The 15,172-nt window shown below is 50.7% G+C and overlaps 6 protein-coding genes and 1 non-coding gene across 8 annotated transcripts; 4 read left to right on the top strand and 3 right to left on the bottom strand.

The window, feature by feature from the left end:
* Positions 1-341: 341 nt before the first annotated feature.
* On the bottom strand, positions 342-1,079 carry J3458_012925 (uncharacterized protein; the record flags this gene model as incomplete). Its single annotated transcript, XM_007817204.2, has 1 exon — positions 342-1,079. The coding sequence occupies one exon, from the start codon at positions 1,077-1,079 to the stop codon at positions 342-344; it is 738 nt and encodes a 245-aa protein (XP_007815395.2).
* Positions 1,080-1,094: 15 nt separating this feature from the next.
* J3458_012924 (uncharacterized protein) lies at positions 1,095-1,595 on the bottom strand (the record flags this gene model as incomplete). The annotated part of the gene is made up of 1 exon (XM_066120199.1): positions 1,095-1,595. One exon carries the CDS (start codon positions 1,593-1,595, stop codon positions 1,095-1,097), a length of 501 nt encoding a protein of 166 aa, XP_065974834.1.
* A 2,643-nt stretch (positions 1,596-4,238) lies between these two features.
* J3458_012923 (uncharacterized protein) lies at positions 4,239-4,583 on the top strand (the record flags this gene model as incomplete). The annotated part of the gene is made up of 1 exon (XM_007817203.2): positions 4,239-4,583. The coding sequence occupies one exon, from the start codon at positions 4,239-4,241 to the stop codon at positions 4,581-4,583; it is 345 nt and encodes a 114-aa protein (XP_007815394.2).
* An 857-nt stretch (positions 4,584-5,440) lies between these two features.
* J3458_012922 (uncharacterized protein) lies at positions 5,441-5,755 on the bottom strand (the record flags this gene model as incomplete). The annotated part of the gene is made up of 1 exon (XM_066120198.1): positions 5,441-5,755. One exon carries the CDS (start codon positions 5,753-5,755, stop codon positions 5,441-5,443), a length of 315 nt encoding a protein of 104 aa, XP_065974833.1.
* A 2,393-nt stretch (positions 5,756-8,148) lies between these two features.
* On the top strand, positions 8,149-11,437 carry TGL5_1 (Lipase 5). 2 transcript variants are annotated; one of them, XM_007817201.2, is made up of 2 exons: positions 8,149-8,982; positions 9,044-11,437. In XM_007817201.2, the coding sequence occupies exons 1-2, from the start codon at positions 8,710-8,712 to the stop codon at positions 11,123-11,125; spliced, it is 2,355 nt and encodes a 784-aa protein (XP_007815392.1). In that variant the 5' UTR covers positions 8,149-8,709; the 3' UTR covers positions 11,126-11,437. The 2 variants fall into 2 exon arrangements, with proteins under 2 accessions (XP_007815392.1, XP_065974832.1); XM_066120197.1 differs by having other exon boundaries at positions 8,707-11,354.
* Positions 11,438-11,493: 56 nt separating this feature from the next.
* J3458_012920 lies at positions 11,494-11,581 on the top strand. The gene has a single exon. It is a non-coding gene; the product is annotated as a tRNA-Arg (tRNA).
* Positions 11,582-13,898: 2,317 nt separating this feature from the next.
* On the top strand, positions 13,899-14,643 carry PRX1_1 (peroxiredoxin 1; the record flags this gene model as incomplete). The annotated part of the gene is made up of 2 exons (XM_007817200.1): positions 13,899-14,242; positions 14,319-14,643. 2 exons carry the CDS (start codon positions 13,899-13,901, stop codon positions 14,641-14,643), a joined length of 669 nt encoding a protein of 222 aa, XP_007815391.1.
* Positions 14,644-15,172: the final 529 nt, after the last annotated feature.

Below are 15,172 nucleotides of genomic sequence, written 5' to 3'. Positions count from 1 at the left end.
AGTATTGAACATAATGATAAACTCCCCGTGTTATGGTTTAGTGCCATGCGCATAAATGCTCTCGTGTACAGTAACACACATTCCCATTCTGGACCCTTCGGTTATGCCGCGTTTCTTTTTGTTTACTTTGCTTTTTCGCTGTCCTTTACTTTCTAATTGCACTTTTTCCACCTTCGTCTTTTTTTAACAGGCAATTCAAGTTCACCTGCTCTGATGGCGTTTGGCAAATCGTCATCGAGAAGTAAGTGCCCGTGTACATACTCTCTTGCTGCGACTCTATCCCACGCACAACCACGAATGCATGAATTTCAATCTACGCCCCAGAAGGTCTCAGTCTCGCGTCAAGCCCCGTAGGCCGGAACAGGCGTCTGCTCTCCCGGCCCCTTCAACGTCTTTTCCAGGGCATCAAAAACGATGGCCTCGGCCCTGCTCAACTCGTCCAGCAGGCCATGGCGTTGGTGTTGCCCAGGAAGCCACCACGGAGCCACGTAATTTACCACCATCTCTAGCCAATAGTTTCTGTTCCAAACCTCGCGGTCCATGGACCCGGCTGGAGTTGCGATTCCATGCTCCTCCAGCCGTTCCTGGTACGCCGCGTACAAAGCCGCCGGCCAGTCGGCTCTGTTGTCGATGCAGTCGTTCAGGAACTCCTCCATCGGGTGGAAGAAGCCCGCAAATTCAAAGTCGACAATGCCAGTTATTTGCGGCGGCCGGCCAGATACGAGGACGTTGCGTGGCGCCAGGTCGTAGTGAGTAAAGACAAAGAGACCGGATTGCTTCTGCGGCGGCATCAGCGTCATGTCCGGGAGCTGGTTATCGACGAAGTTTTGAAGAATCGGCGGTAGGTGCCTGTTGGGAGCGTATGTGTCCTTCGTGGCGAGCTCTCTCATCTTTTCTGCCAGCCGGACCTTTTGATATGCGTTTACTGTTCGCAGCGGCTCCGGCGGTTCGACGCTGTCCATGACGATGCCTTGGATAGTGATGCCGTGTGTATCTTTATCGTCGCGGCAAAGTTTGAGGTTGCCGCAGTGTGACTGGGCGGGAATGTTGCGTCGCCAGTCTGCGGCAATGTCTGCCATTTGCCGGCCCAGGGCTCAGCACGAGTAGTCGTCCAAATCAGCCACGGGCACGGTGACGCCGGGGACCTTTGTGGTCACTATCCATCCACCGTGTCTGTGGGCGTCGTTTTGCTGCGCTGCTGCTCTTACGTCGTCGATCTGACCCGTTGTATAAGGGGTTGTGAATATGGCGGCTTGGCCGTCCTCGGACCAGGCGAGGACTCGGGGAGACGGTATTTGGGGGCAGTGTTTTTCTGATTGCCGCAGACAGGCGACTTCGTTTTGGACTTTGGCTGGCCCGAAATATCGTCCGTTGATTTTCAAAACGACCTCCTCTGTCGTGTTGTCAGCCTGGAGGAAGTATATGCGGTTGTTGAACGAGTCGCATGTCGAAACGGCCGAGACATTGGTCAACTTGGATTGAGGAGATGCAGAGTCGACAATGGCTTCCATTTCCTCGCGAGACATGGCCACGCCTGCATTGGGTTGATGAGGTGGCGTTTGCAGCCGTGGTATTATGTCTGGCTGGTTACCCATGACGATTGATAGATACGGCTCGTTGGAAGTCGTTAGGATAGGTGGATGTAAACTTGGGCACGAAGAGAGGCTATGGAGTGTAGAATACTCGTGGTGAGACCAGCTAACTTCCTGCAGCCCGTGTCTTTTTGTAGTCGATATTTCAATGCGCTTGGGGATACAGAGTAGGGGAGAGCAACACAAGCGTGACTCATCCGGCCTGCCTCAGCAACGTGAACCGGACAGCATGCACAAGCGGAAATACGACGGCAAGGTTCTTAGATGATTTTGGGCCAAAACTGTTCGTAGATACATTTAGTGGGTAGCGTATTCTATTTGGTTACTCGATATTTTGAAGATTGAGGCATGAGCATGTCGGATCAGTTCCTGGGCTTCCGTTTCTTGCCCATCTCACCCATTCCTGAAGAGTGTACTCGATCTTCACTTGAGTGATGGCCGAAACCTTGAGTTCTGGTTTGTATGAGACGGGTCCTGCGCCAATCAAATACATCCCGCGGCATCCAGATCTGCTCCTCTAGGCCAAGACCGCGCCTCTCGACCTTGACCCCATTAGCATTCTGCGCTTTCCCACTGTAGAATGCATGTAGCATGTTCTTCTTATTGCATTAACCTTGATTCTATACGGAGATCACGTAGTAATGTAGGCACGGGCCGTCCCTTGAACCTGACGATAGTTACACGAGGGCTCGAGACCTAGCTGAGGCCTTGGGCCCCAGGCTCGCTTGGTCACCGCTGCTATGTATAAATAAGGGGCATCTGCCTCCAGCGGCCTTGAGAGTACCAAGGACCTCAAATGGTGAAGCGAATCATTGGCTGAACCGAATATTGTTCCAAGCGCTTTATAACCAGCCTTTGTCACACATGTGACGAGGGACGGCTTGGAGCAATAGCTTAATGCAACTAGATTCATCGGCTCTAGTATCTAAGGTCCTTGGTTTCCCCTAGACCTTTGTTCTCGGCCACGTGCTCTAATTCTTGATGACCCTCATTTCGTGTCACTATCGTGACCTCCTAGCAGCTGCCACATCTTGGCCTGTGTGACAGCACAAGCCTGAATGAAGCGTTGTATAACTAATTAGTAAACAAACAAAAGTTGTGCAAATGTGCCAGCGGGATTGTGTCTGCCAAGGATCAAATCTCTCCAAAGGAGCCTGTCTTACACCCCATGAACAATGCATGAAACGCATTGTGTCTGGTGTCCTTCAAATATGTGGCTTCTGTCGCCTGTCATTGTGTCTCCAAGCATACCACCACGTTCAGAGCAGCAACCGTACATCAGTTCAGACAGGAAACTTCATACCTTGTCTAACGAATACAAATAACTTCTCGTTACTCAGACTCGGAGCGCGTTATTCTGCAGAGGTCCGCTGCATGCAGCAACTGCACTGTATTGAAGCAGGCAGACGAGGCCTGCGTATTCAGACAAGCAGTGTTATCAGTGTTCAAGCAAGGTCCGTTCGTATGGACAGTCCTCAGACTGGCGATTTTCTTTGGAACATGACGCAATACAGAGCTTGTGACGCTACACCAACATGATGTTGTGTATGGTGTGCTGCGCGTGCATCCTGCAGTGCAACTTCGATTGATGGCTCACGCAAATGCTCCTCATCGCTGCACTTTTAAATTGCTTTCTTGTTCCGAGATCCCGTTCTCATTCTTCTTATTGTAGCACAACCTTGATTAGGCGGCCTTTGCGATCACGAACAAGCCCTTGATTGCTATCTGTTCTGGGCGAGTTCTACATATTCTTCCCGTGCCGGCATTATCCTCGCCGTGTTTAAAATAGCTCTTTTGATTATCCATCATTCCATTGGACGGACTCTAGCATCCATCTACGGGCATGCGACGCCCAATACGATAAGCATCATTTCAACTGAGACAGACTTACGAGCCAATCCTGACAATCTTGCATATGATTCTTCCTCTAGTCAACAGCTGAACAAGCCAATAGTTTATAGACCACAACTAGCATTGGCCACACCCCAATATCTTTGCACATTCTTTTGAATATTGTCTACGGCGGTAAGCTCCGGATCATCAACCGCAAGCATTCTGAACACACCTCTTGATGAAGAGCCAGCATCTCACTCACCCTACCATTAGAGCAGTGAGAGGAAGCTGAGGCTGAACAACTCCATCGACTTGGTCTATATAAGGCGCCCTCCCCCCCCCCTTCGAAGATGTCTCTCCTGGATATTCCTCACGGGCAACCATCTCCTTCAAGAGTAAGCTATTCCCTCACACATACACAACATACACACCTTAAAACTTCAGACACTTGGATCAAAGCAAAAGCTCCCACAACACCCAGCCGTCACTTCAAACATTTGCACCACGTACCCACCTCGGAACCTCAGAACTTCGACAAAGACAAACGTCAAACACTTGTCCAGCACTCAGCATTCGATTTAAGCATTTACACCAAAAAAACCTATCTTCGAAACTTCAGACATTCGGGGGAAAAAGCACCAAACCCTCGTCCAACACCAGCTTCCTTCTCCAAACATTTGCACCATATATACATACACCTCGAAACTTCACACATTTCGGGGATATTAAAGGCAATACTCAAACTACGGGTCTTCAAGTCCGAGCAGATCCTTTTGATACTTGAAACACCTTCCGGTTCAATTTTGTTCCACCATGGCAGAGCCACCAAAGCCGAGCCCATCCAAGGGACGAACCGAGACGTGGGAGGAACTATGCAAGGACATGAATCTAGCAAAGGCAAAACTTGACAGGGCACTCACAGAAAAAGAGGAGGCGGAGGCTCACCTTAAAAGATTCGAAAAAGAGTATCGCAAAAAAACAGATGAAGAGAAGAAGGAATACGGGCGCGTGGTGGAGATGGCCCGCGCTGCCCACGAAGCGTCTCGAAGAGAGCACGAGGTGCTTTCGAGTGAGATTGCCAGTTTGGAGAAGAAAATGAATGCATGCGACCACGAAATATGCACCGTACCTCTTGAATCCGATGATATAAGTGACTAGTGTGGGAGCTAGGGTGATTAGGCATGATATTTGAGTGTGGATTTTGAAATTGCCGCTCGTTATTATTTCGAGACGGCTGTTGTTCTGGCTTCGAGCTGGTCGCAATTGTGGACTCGAGTCGGAAATTATCACTGCCCCGGGACCCTTGGAGGACGATGGTTTGGCAAGGGACAGAGGTGGAGGATATGTGAGATCAAGTCGATTCCTGTTATTGCTTTGGGACTCTTGGAGAAGGATAATTTGGGTAAAGGGAAGGGGTGGAGGACATGGGACACGGGACATGACCATTCTTTGTTTCTTTTCAGTCATTCTTTTGGGTGCTCGAATACCGAGTACCTTATCAATCAAATCACTCTCTTCTATCGAGTCTTAACAAGTCCCAATTTGGATGCCGAACTCGTCATAGTGCTCTTCTCTGTTGAGGCGATTTTTCAACTTGTAGTACGCTCTGATATATCTTGGATAGAACCCTTTTTCTCTCGCTAATACGATCACTGTCCGTTTTACGTAGCTGGCTGCCAGCTATACACTATTCGTTTTCATAACTACCAATCTCAGTCTAAAGAGGGCTCACGACGCGACGTCCCGACATCTGTGCCGTCTTTTCCCATTCTTTTTTTCCTTCAAGATCTCTCTACTATACACGACCTGACCCCCAAGTTTAGGCACAATCTCAGGCTCAGTGGTCCCAGGAGCCACGATGTCAAGGCAAATATATACAGCTCAATTATATTGGCAATTCTGCGCTCTTCGGAGATTAGACCGGGCTTTGACCTCATACGGTGTAACTGCTCGAGGCCAGCTTCGGGTTCCGAGAAATTGGTCGTGGGCCCCTCCATCTGCAGGTGCATAAACACTTACAAGTGCCAGTATGCGTGCATATCCGCTTGCGTAGATCTCGTCTCAACTCCGCCAGTAACACGATGATTTCTGCTTCTGATATGCCAAGGGCCTTCTGAGATAGTCTCGAGACCATTCTCTTTAGGTTTTTTAGTAAGTTGTGCCGCTCCCAAGCACCTACTGGCTTGAGACGCTCCTCTCGTCCGGGGACTGCATGGCATCTTGAAGATCTTCTCTGTTGCTGACTCGAAGCCGCACTCCTGGAACCACGACTTCCATCGCATGGGGTCATCTACTGGTGGGCTGTATCTCTCGCATGATTCCTTCAGCATGTCGGAAAATTTCCGAAATGCGTCTAGCTGTTCTTTGGGACAGTGTCACCTCGCACTGCAGTACACCTGTGACACAATGAAACTCTACCCACCCCCTGATCCGAGGTGTCTGCATGTATAGTGTTAGGTACACATTAGAATCTGTAAAAGTTGCAAGAACATACTCATAGCATTGCTTAATTGGACGCCGAAAGTCCCAGATAGAGAGGATGAGATCGCGAGAGAAGATGAAGTCGGCAGTTCCAGGTCCATGTTCAGTCGTCCTCGATATCGTCCATCTCAAAGCAACAATTGGACGGAATCCTAAACCAATGGGGGTCAGTCTGGTTATATTCAAGACAAAAGCAGCGTGTACTTACCAGTCTGGTTGTGTAGGTGACTTGTTCACTCCAACTACCTGCGAAGGGTCAATCCCTACAACGCCGACGGAGCGATATTGCGCCTATCTCGGCGCTGGGACAAGAATCGGCAATGTCTATGCACCATATTCCTGATTTAGCTCTCGTGACTACGCAAGCTCAAGCACAACCCAACTCGTGCGTAGTACCTGTTCCACATCCTATATCGAGAATCCTTTGGGGTGGCTTGTCTTGACCAATGGGCGATGGATGGTGCTTCTTATATACAGTAAAGCAAAGTACTTTGCGTGACAATTATCCATTCGCTCCAGCTCCTGATGATCCATTGAGAAGCCATAATCTGAAGCGAGCCAAGTACACGAGCTTCGTGGCGGGATCAACAAGCAGAATAGCAAACATTGCTTCCCGTAAACAGCGTACGTACGCCGTCCTTAGCCGATATCTCCACGTAATATATCGGTGTGCATAGACGTATAAGATGATGCAAGGGTGCCAATTTCGCTAGCCTGCCCGAGTTTAGCAAAGCTACTCACTTTCCCACTTCCCCTGGTTTGCGTAGGTTCTTATAGCACTTGTTTCGGTTAGCTGACAAGTTCACAGGGACATGAAGCTACCAGCTGATATATATAGCCGCACGTCCTTGGCGTCGCGCTATTGCTGCTGCAGGCGCGGGCTGCCGCTCGAGTTTCTGTGCTAAATAACTAAACATTGGTCCGAATGCGCCGTGATCTCACACTTCGCCCCGTGCCGCCTTCACCTGCGCATGAGCTTTACTATGTAGACTTGCCACAGCCCACCAGACTCTTCAATTTCGGTTCGCCTCGACTACAGACAGCACTGCGTGAATGACTAGGGATGAATTCACGGTCGAAAGAGCTCTGGTCGGGGCCAAGGCGTTGCGGCGGAGCTGGAGGCGTATGACGGACAATTACACAGCGCCATTCTCTGCTGAGGCGTGGCAATAAACTTTGGGCCTGAATGGAAGGGCCGTACTCGGTACAAGATTGGAACGCAATGGCTGGAGAAGGTGAGCTGCGCCGCGGCTCTGAATCTCCTGCTTCGTATAGACGCTTTCGAGAAAGCCGCTCCAGAGGCAAGCATCACAGCCACAGACCTTGCTTCCTTGTGCAACGTGCATGCGTCAGCCGTCACTAGGGCTCTCCGTGTCCTGGTCGCCAATGGCATGTTCCAAAAGACTGGCAAAGACGAGTATGCACGTAACTCGTTGTCCCACGCATTTCATCCCAACAAACTCGGCGGTTTCGTTGGCGTATCGGTGGATGTCATGGATTCTTGGATTCCAATAGGGGAGTATTACGGGGGAGCGTTCTGTGGGAAGCATATATTGCAACATCTTCCCGCCATGATAGATGCCTTACAGGCAGATGATATTCCAGGAATAGAGCCGATGGTCTGCGACATATCCACCGAACCTCCAGGCAAAGTTGTAGTTGACGTTCCACAATGTTTCGGAATGCAGTCTCGGCCACGGCGCCTGATTCACGACTGATGCTTGGGACATTTTAGTTCCTGATCGGGTGGAGATGGGTGGCCCAATGACACTATACTGGCTTGACTTCTCCGTACTCGCTGCTGGTGACAACATATGAAGGAAAGGTCTCTCGACGAGATCAACAGTCTCTTAGCCGAAGCTGGCTACCCATCTCAAGGCGATTTAATTGTACGGTTATGCTGGAATCTAGAATATGGCCGTCAGAGTTGGTATAGCTTTTGAGCACCAGAATATATTACATGGATCCGCGGTGATGTGGTTATGGTGGCACATTTTTCGCTCTCCACAGAGATGTGCATCAACATCTCTTTTGTTGTGGACTTGTTCTTTTTGAAAAGGTACTGGGGATTTATTTATTTATAGGTGAAATCCTCAATGGCAATAACGTGGCTGGATGGTCATCTGTTGTGGACGGCGATGGCGCTGCGAGGTGGTCAGATTGATGGCGGCGAGTCATGGCTCGGGCTGCAGCAGCCAACCAGCTCATGGATGATTCAATCAATCACGATGTCAACTGGTGTCTGGCGACCCGGCGCGGGGCAGCATCCATCGACTCGCGACGCATGCAAGGAAATGTCCCCATACTTTGATCACATTTGACGTTTGTCACGCCTGGTGTCCCGTTGCAACGCTGCGCTGCCCTCTGGATTTCCGTCGTCATCAATTCTGTCCAAGACGTGGAAGGAAACTAATTAACCAAGCCTTGCCGTTTTGGTGCTGACGCCCGGGTCACCAGACTTTGCGCTTCGTCACCGGCGCCCGTCTCGCTCAGCTGTGCTCACATGCATCTCGTTCCCGCATCTTGTCCATTCTCCTCCATCCTTTCAGACAACCTCGATCCATTACCCGTTGCATCAAATACCCCTGCCCGCTCTGTCGCTTCTTCGCCTCCTGACAAGACATCACCTTGATTCTCTCCACGACTCCACTTGCGCCGAGCCCAACCCCGGATTGAAGATTCCATGGTCCTACCTCTCGGCATCGGAGCCATCAAGACGTCTACCATCACCCGCCTCCACACCATATCATGGATTGAACCACCCCTGCGCAAATATTCACATCGCTGACGAGAAACGCTGGCAATGGCTGACCTTCTGGTGCAAGCACACCGCGCTTCTGGCCTCCATGCTCCTCCAGGCCCCCAAGTTGTACCCCGGAGCGAGCCAAAATTCGAAAAGCCGTCATCTCACCAAGGAACGGGGGGGCGTGGGGGGCTTCGGAAAGTCGTATCGAGAACCCTTCGAGACGCCAACAATGCATTCCTTGCCTGGAAGGATGGCCTGACTGTTGAGGAGCGCGAGCGCCTTCGGTTACGGGAGGGAACAAAGGCCTGCCTTGCCGCTCACATGAGATCCGTACGTTTTATTTCTGCCATTGGCGCCACTAGCCTTGCTTGCCTAACCCTCTAATTTGCAGGCCGAGACATACACCCAGTGGAAAGAAGCCGCCGAGGAGCTAGATATACTCGAAGGCAACGACATGTGGAAGAAGGAAACAGTGTCTGACGAATATGATTTTCTCCTCATTCAAGAGCGTCTGCGTGCGCTCGATGACGCTCGTCTCAGCAGAGATATCCGCTCCATGATGCACCTCATCCGCACAGAGTTGAGTCGAGACCTCGGAGGCATGGGCAGCGTCGACCTGTACCGCCATTCCCACGCAGGCACCAAGAAGCTGATAGAGCGCTACGTCGAGTCGGCCATCGAGACTATCGACGCCATCGTCGCCCAGAGCGCCTTGAACCACCACACCATCCACGTCAAAGATTTGCTGGACGGCATGCTGTTCTCTCGCCAGAGCTTCGGTCGCAGCGCCCTTCTGCTTTCCGGCGGGGGCACTTTTGGCATGACACACATTGGCGTGCTCAAGGCATTGTTTGAACAACAGTTACTGCCGCGTATTGTATCCGGTGCCAGCGCAGGGAGCATTGTGTGCGCCGTCTTGTGCACCAAAACCGACGAGGAGATCCCCGAGCTAATACGAGACTTTCCTTACGGTGACTTGGCTGTTTTCGAATCAGAGGACAGCAACCTCGGCTTTCTGGGTCACATGCGGCGTCTCTTGACAGAAGGCAGCTGGTCCAACATTGAGAATCTCACTCGGGTCCTGCGCGGCTTGATAGGGGACATGACGTTTCAAGAAGCCTACAATCGCACTCGCCGCATCCTCAACATTTGCGTGTCCACGGCGTCCATTTACGAACTACCACGACTGCTCAACTATGTCACAGCACCCAATGTCATGATTTGGTCCGCGGCTGCCGCGTCCTGCTCGCTCCCGCTGGTATACACGTCGTCGCCCTTGCTGGTCAAGGACCCCATCACCGGCGAGCACCACCCGTGGACGCCGACTCCCCATCGCTTCATTGACGGCTCCGTGGACAATGACTTGCCCATGACCCGCCTGGCCGAGATGTTCAACGTGAACCACTTTATTGTCTGTCAGGTCAATCCGCACGTTGTTCCGTTCTTGTCCAAGGATGATGTTCTCCCCCAAGACAACAGACCGACGGCCCCGGCCTCGAGTGCCTCGCGCTCCGACGACGTCGACTGGGCCTACGCCGCCACCACGTTGGCGAGGGACGAAGCGTTGCATCGGCTTCAGTTCATGGCCGAGCTGGGCATCTTCCCCAACCTGATGACCAAGTGCCGAACCATCCTGAGCCAGAAATACTCTGGAGACATCACCATCTTGCCCGAGATTGCCATGCACGATTTACCAAAGCTCCTGAGCAACCCCACCGTGGACTTTATGCTGCGATCGTGCGTCCTTGGCGAGCGCGCGACCTGGCCGCGCCTGAGTCGCATCCGAGACCGCTGTGCCATTGAGCTCTGCCTAGACCGTGCCGTGCACCACCTCCGCACCCGCGTCGTCTTCTCCGAGAGTCAGCGGAACCTACGGGAGCTGACGGCGGACATGGGCCAGATGCAAGTCAACATGATGCCCACGATTGCCTCGCAGTCGCCCACGCCGGGTGCCGGACATTCCGCGGCGGGCGGCGGCACACCAGAGCCGTCGTCGCGCAGACGCCGCCGGTCGGGGGGCAGCGTCCAGACCATGCCCGGTTTCCGGGCCGCCCTGGACATCGGCGTCACGGATGACGATACGGCAGCCGAGGAGCGCCGTGAGCTCTTGTCGCGGGCACAGGGCGCCCACCGCAAACCGCGCCTCAAGAGGTCCAGCAAAAGTCAAATCAGCGTGCCCCAGCACAAGGGGCCTGCACACCTCGAGGCTCATGCCGTTGCCGACTTTAACTTTTCGAGGCCCATGCGCAAATCAGCCGGCGTGAGCAGATATCTGGAATCGCCCGCCACGTGGTCTGAACGCATGGGCGGGCTGTCACGGGGAGAAGCAACCTCGCCGACGGACGATGTCGAAACGAGCGAGCTGGATCGTTCGAGCGACGCCGACGCCGATGCCGAGCAGGCCACTGAGGAAAGCGACCCGGATCCGTACGATGTCTTTATAAGAAGTGGTTCTAAGAAGGGGCGAAGATAGGCACATCTACAAAGAAGGTTGTATATCGAGAGGTGATGATTTTTTCTTAAAAATCTTTCTCTTTTTTTTTTAATTTCTTTGTTTTATTTTTAAACCTATTATTATCATGTGTGTGTGCTTTTTTTTTTTTTTTTTTTTTTTTTTTTTGGGGTGTTTTGGGATGCTTAGACGCAGGTAAACGCGGGCATAGCATGGATTTCAAGTTTGTAGCATAGGCATAATAGCGGAGTTTACCATGAAATACCATACGTTGACGTCAATGCAGGGCCACGATAGACGCACATGTGCAGTGTCAAAGCGCGGGTGCGTGCCCCCTGCGCAAGTGTCAAGGGTCTTGTATGGAAACAGTTGTACAACGGATATACTTCGGCCGCGTGGCCTAATGGCTAAGGCGCTAGATTTCGGTTATCCGTCCGATTTCTCTAGAGATTCCAGGTTCGACTCCTGGCGTGGTCGCTTTGATGACAGCTCCAACCCCAGATTGGGTTGCGGTTCTTTTTTTGTTCAATCCTTTTGAATGTGCGGAGGGGGCGTTTGCTGTAACGGCCCCATTTTTCTACAAAACCTTGAGGATACCTTTTCGTAATAAAATGCCTTGTAATTACGCCTATAATGTGATAAATGTAGCTTAATGTATATATAATCCTTTTAATAAATAAATAAATCCTTTTATTATCACGTTGTTTTATAGTAAAATTGAGTATACTTAAATATAAGCTCTCTTTAGGTCACATCCTAGTTTGATACAGCAAACGCACCTCCGCACATTCAAAGGGATAGACATAGACTCGTGTATCTCGATATTGAAGTGTGCATGCAGTCAGTTTGCACGAGCATTTAGATGGGCAGACTAAAAAATATATGGATGAATGAATATTGATACCTGCTAGCTTCTTTTTTGATATTTAAAAAATATTGTGCTGATAGAATGGACGCGTGTTATCTCGTGTTATCCCTGGTAGTACATGTTTATTTTTGAATTATTCATCCGCTAGCTTTTGTTTGTCGCGACTGTAGTGTGGGTACGACCAGACACGTTCACTGGGCCCTACTACGGTCGCACATTAGCTAAGCTCCGCAAAATCCTGCTAAATCAATTTTTACTACTTAAAATTTACTTAAAAAAATATAAGATAATTTTAAATAACTCTCTTAAAATCATATAATATATAATTTTTATTATAAAATTTTATAATTATTTTATTTTAATTTTTTAAAATATTTTTACTATTAAAAATTATATATTAGGGTTAGGGTTATTTTAGGGTTATTTTTAAAAAAAACTTAAAAAATAAAAAAACTTAAAAAATAATAAAATAATAAAAATTAAAATAAATTAAAATAAATTATTAGACTTATAAATATATTTAAAAATATTAAAACTTAATTTTTTATGATTTTTATAAGATTTATTTTAATAAAAAGAGTAATAACCCTAAAGTGTAAAAATGAATTTGGCGGGATTTTGCGGAGTTAATCTAATGTGCGACCGTACCCTACGTTGCAGTGCCTGCACCAATTGTGGAATGGGTTGATTGAGCAAAATCAACATAACATATTTATTCCATCTCACCTGGTGATAACGTACCGTGCATGTTCTACTTTTACTACCCTGTATCCCGACCATCCCGCTAGGTAACTACTAGGTACCTTGGGTAGGCAGGTATCAAGGTTTAGATTGTGGATTCAACGTGGCAGCCTTTGTGTCTATTCATCGGATCTAGGCCGCGGACCATCGGGATACCTGCCGGCATACACTTTTTGTTCAAGTAAACCAACGCGGCAAAAGGACCACGCCATACTAGATGACCGTCCGGGTACAAAGTCAATAGCAGCAGCAAATGCAGTCTAGGTCTGGCCTTGTCAACAAAATAAAAACGACGCTTGAAGATTAAAAAGTAGCGGCACTCGCGGGAGGTCGGATCAGCAATGGCGTGCTTCCCCCGAACCACGCCGCCGACGAGCCGGTCTCACTTGTCACCGGCCGTCTGGCCCCCTTTGGGCCAAGGGGGCTGGATGACTTGGCCCATTGCGTCAGCGAGGCTGGGATGGCAGAATCGAGGCCGCTGGGCCAATGGGGGTTGGGGGACAGCACGCAATCGATGGTTTTGGCGTTGGGCCGGCCCTGGCAATTATGTAGATGGGTGCATTGCGTGACAAGAGGAGAGGCGAGTGTTGTGAGATGCGACAATGTGTCATGTGTGCTCAAGTGCAATTCAAGTTCGCCATGCAAGAAAACAAACGAAGCAAAAGACAAGGACAAAAGTATAACATGTAATTCAAAACATGGCTTGACGAGTTATGTGTATAGGGATATTTGTTAGCAAAAACACCATGAGGGGCAATGAGGGGCAGCTTTGCTGGGGGAGGAGACGAGGAGGGGAAAGCAACACTTGAACACTTGACTAGTGTGGAGGGGCAGCAGAAACATGTGGCCTCCCTCCCCCGCCTGGAATTCGAGCTGCGGCGTACGGGCTGCTGGAGCTTTGCATTTCATTGGCGTCGCAAAGCTCTGGTGTGCTTGCCATGTACCGACGGGCTGGGCGCCAGCCTGCCTGCGCGATAATTTTCGTGGAAAGCAAGGCGGCAAGACGGGCCAGGTGAGGCACGCCATCGCCGCAACAAAGCTGCCAATCCGGGTATATAAGGGTGTGTTGCCGGCCTCGTCCCGCACGGAGATCGAGACCCTCGATCTTGCTCCTGTATCCTGCTTCGCTTCATCATTTGCTTTCTTCTTTTTGCACAGAGCAAACTCACGCACCACACATTCGCCATGGCTGCCAACACCACCACGCTCCGTCTCGGCTCCAAGGCCCCCGACTTCACTGCCGACAGCAACGTCGGCAAGATTGAATTCCACAAGTACATCGAGGGCAGCTGGGCCATCCTCTTCTCGCACCCGCAGGACTTCACGCCCGTGTGCACCACGGAGCTCGGCGCCTTTGCCAAGCTCGAGCCCGAGTTCACCAAGCGCGGCGTCAAGCTGCTCGGTCTGTCGGCCGACACCACCGACAGCCACGCCACCTGGATCAAGGACATTTCAGAGGTTACCGGCGGAAACGTCCAGTTCCCCATCATTGCCGACCCTGACCGTGTCGTGTCCAACCTGTACGACATGTAAGTTGCGGGCCGTCGTCTTCCAATATCACCAACCACCACCACCCCCCATCGTGACTAACTCTTCTCCCTCTAGGATCGACTACCAGGACCCCACCAACATCGACAGAAACTCCCTCCCCCTGACCATCCGATCCGTCTTCTTCATTGACCCCAAGAAGACCATCCGCACCATCCTCTCCTACCCTGCCTCCACCGGCCGCAACGCCGCCGAGGTGCTGCGCATCGTCGACTCCCTCCAGGCCGGCGACAAGCACAAGATCGCCACCCCCATCGACTGGCAGCCCGGCCAGGACGTCATTATCGCCAACAGCGTCAAGGACGCCGAGGCCAAGGAGCTGTTCCCCAACCTCCGCATCATTAAGCCCTACCTCCGATACACTGCTCTCCCCCAGATTTAAAACCGTTAACGGGGGGTGCGGGCTGTACGTTTTGGAACAAACAAGAAAAGTCCGAGGGCCGAGACAAGACAAATAAATAAATAAAATCGAAAAATCAAGTGTGAGACAGATTTCTATAGCAAGCTGTTGGTTGCATGTATACCCAGACACAGCTGTTTCATGAGCAAAAACGTGTGCCTGAAAAGCAAATCGAGCCCTCGTCGGCGTCGTGGTCGCGAAATAATGAGGAGGAAGTCATCTACGAGACTGAAGGCTTGAAAACTACCTAGGTAGTAAATGTTGAATGGTTACCAAGTGTTCTTTGATCGCCTGGCAGAAACTGCACGGGGTGCTTGCTGTGACGTGCTTGATGTTGTGTTTCCCAAGAACTACCGGCCCTTGACGGCTTTGGCATTTGCCGAAATAGCCAATGGGTGGTTTTCAAGGTGACCCCGGCTTGGTTGCCCAGCAGTCAAGGTAGAAAGAAGGGTTAGACACTAGGGCGTCGACATGGTAAAATGACTTCTTTTTTTTGGTTTCTGCCCGCCAA

This window comes from Metarhizium acridum (genome assembly GCF_019434415.1).
Source record: "Metarhizium acridum strain ARSEF 324 chromosome Unknown scaffold_272, whole genome shotgun sequence".
NCBI classification, from domain to species: Eukaryota; Fungi; Ascomycota; class Sordariomycetes; order Hypocreales; family Clavicipitaceae; genus Metarhizium; species Metarhizium acridum.
The sequence above is the reverse complement of the archived record's forward strand: the minus strand, read 5'-3'. Positions and strand labels throughout refer to the sequence as shown.

What these genes read in the sequence shown, in the direction of transcription:
- TGL5_1 (XM_007817201.2), top strand. Translation starts at nt 8,710, where the DNA reads ATGGCTGACCTTCTGGTGCAAGCACACCGCGCTTCTGGCCTCCATGCT. An exon ending in TTGCCGCTCACATGAGATCC is followed by an intron (nt 8,983 to 9,043) that starts GTACGTTTTATT and finishes TCTAATTTGCAG; the next exon opens with GCCGAGACATACACCCAGTG.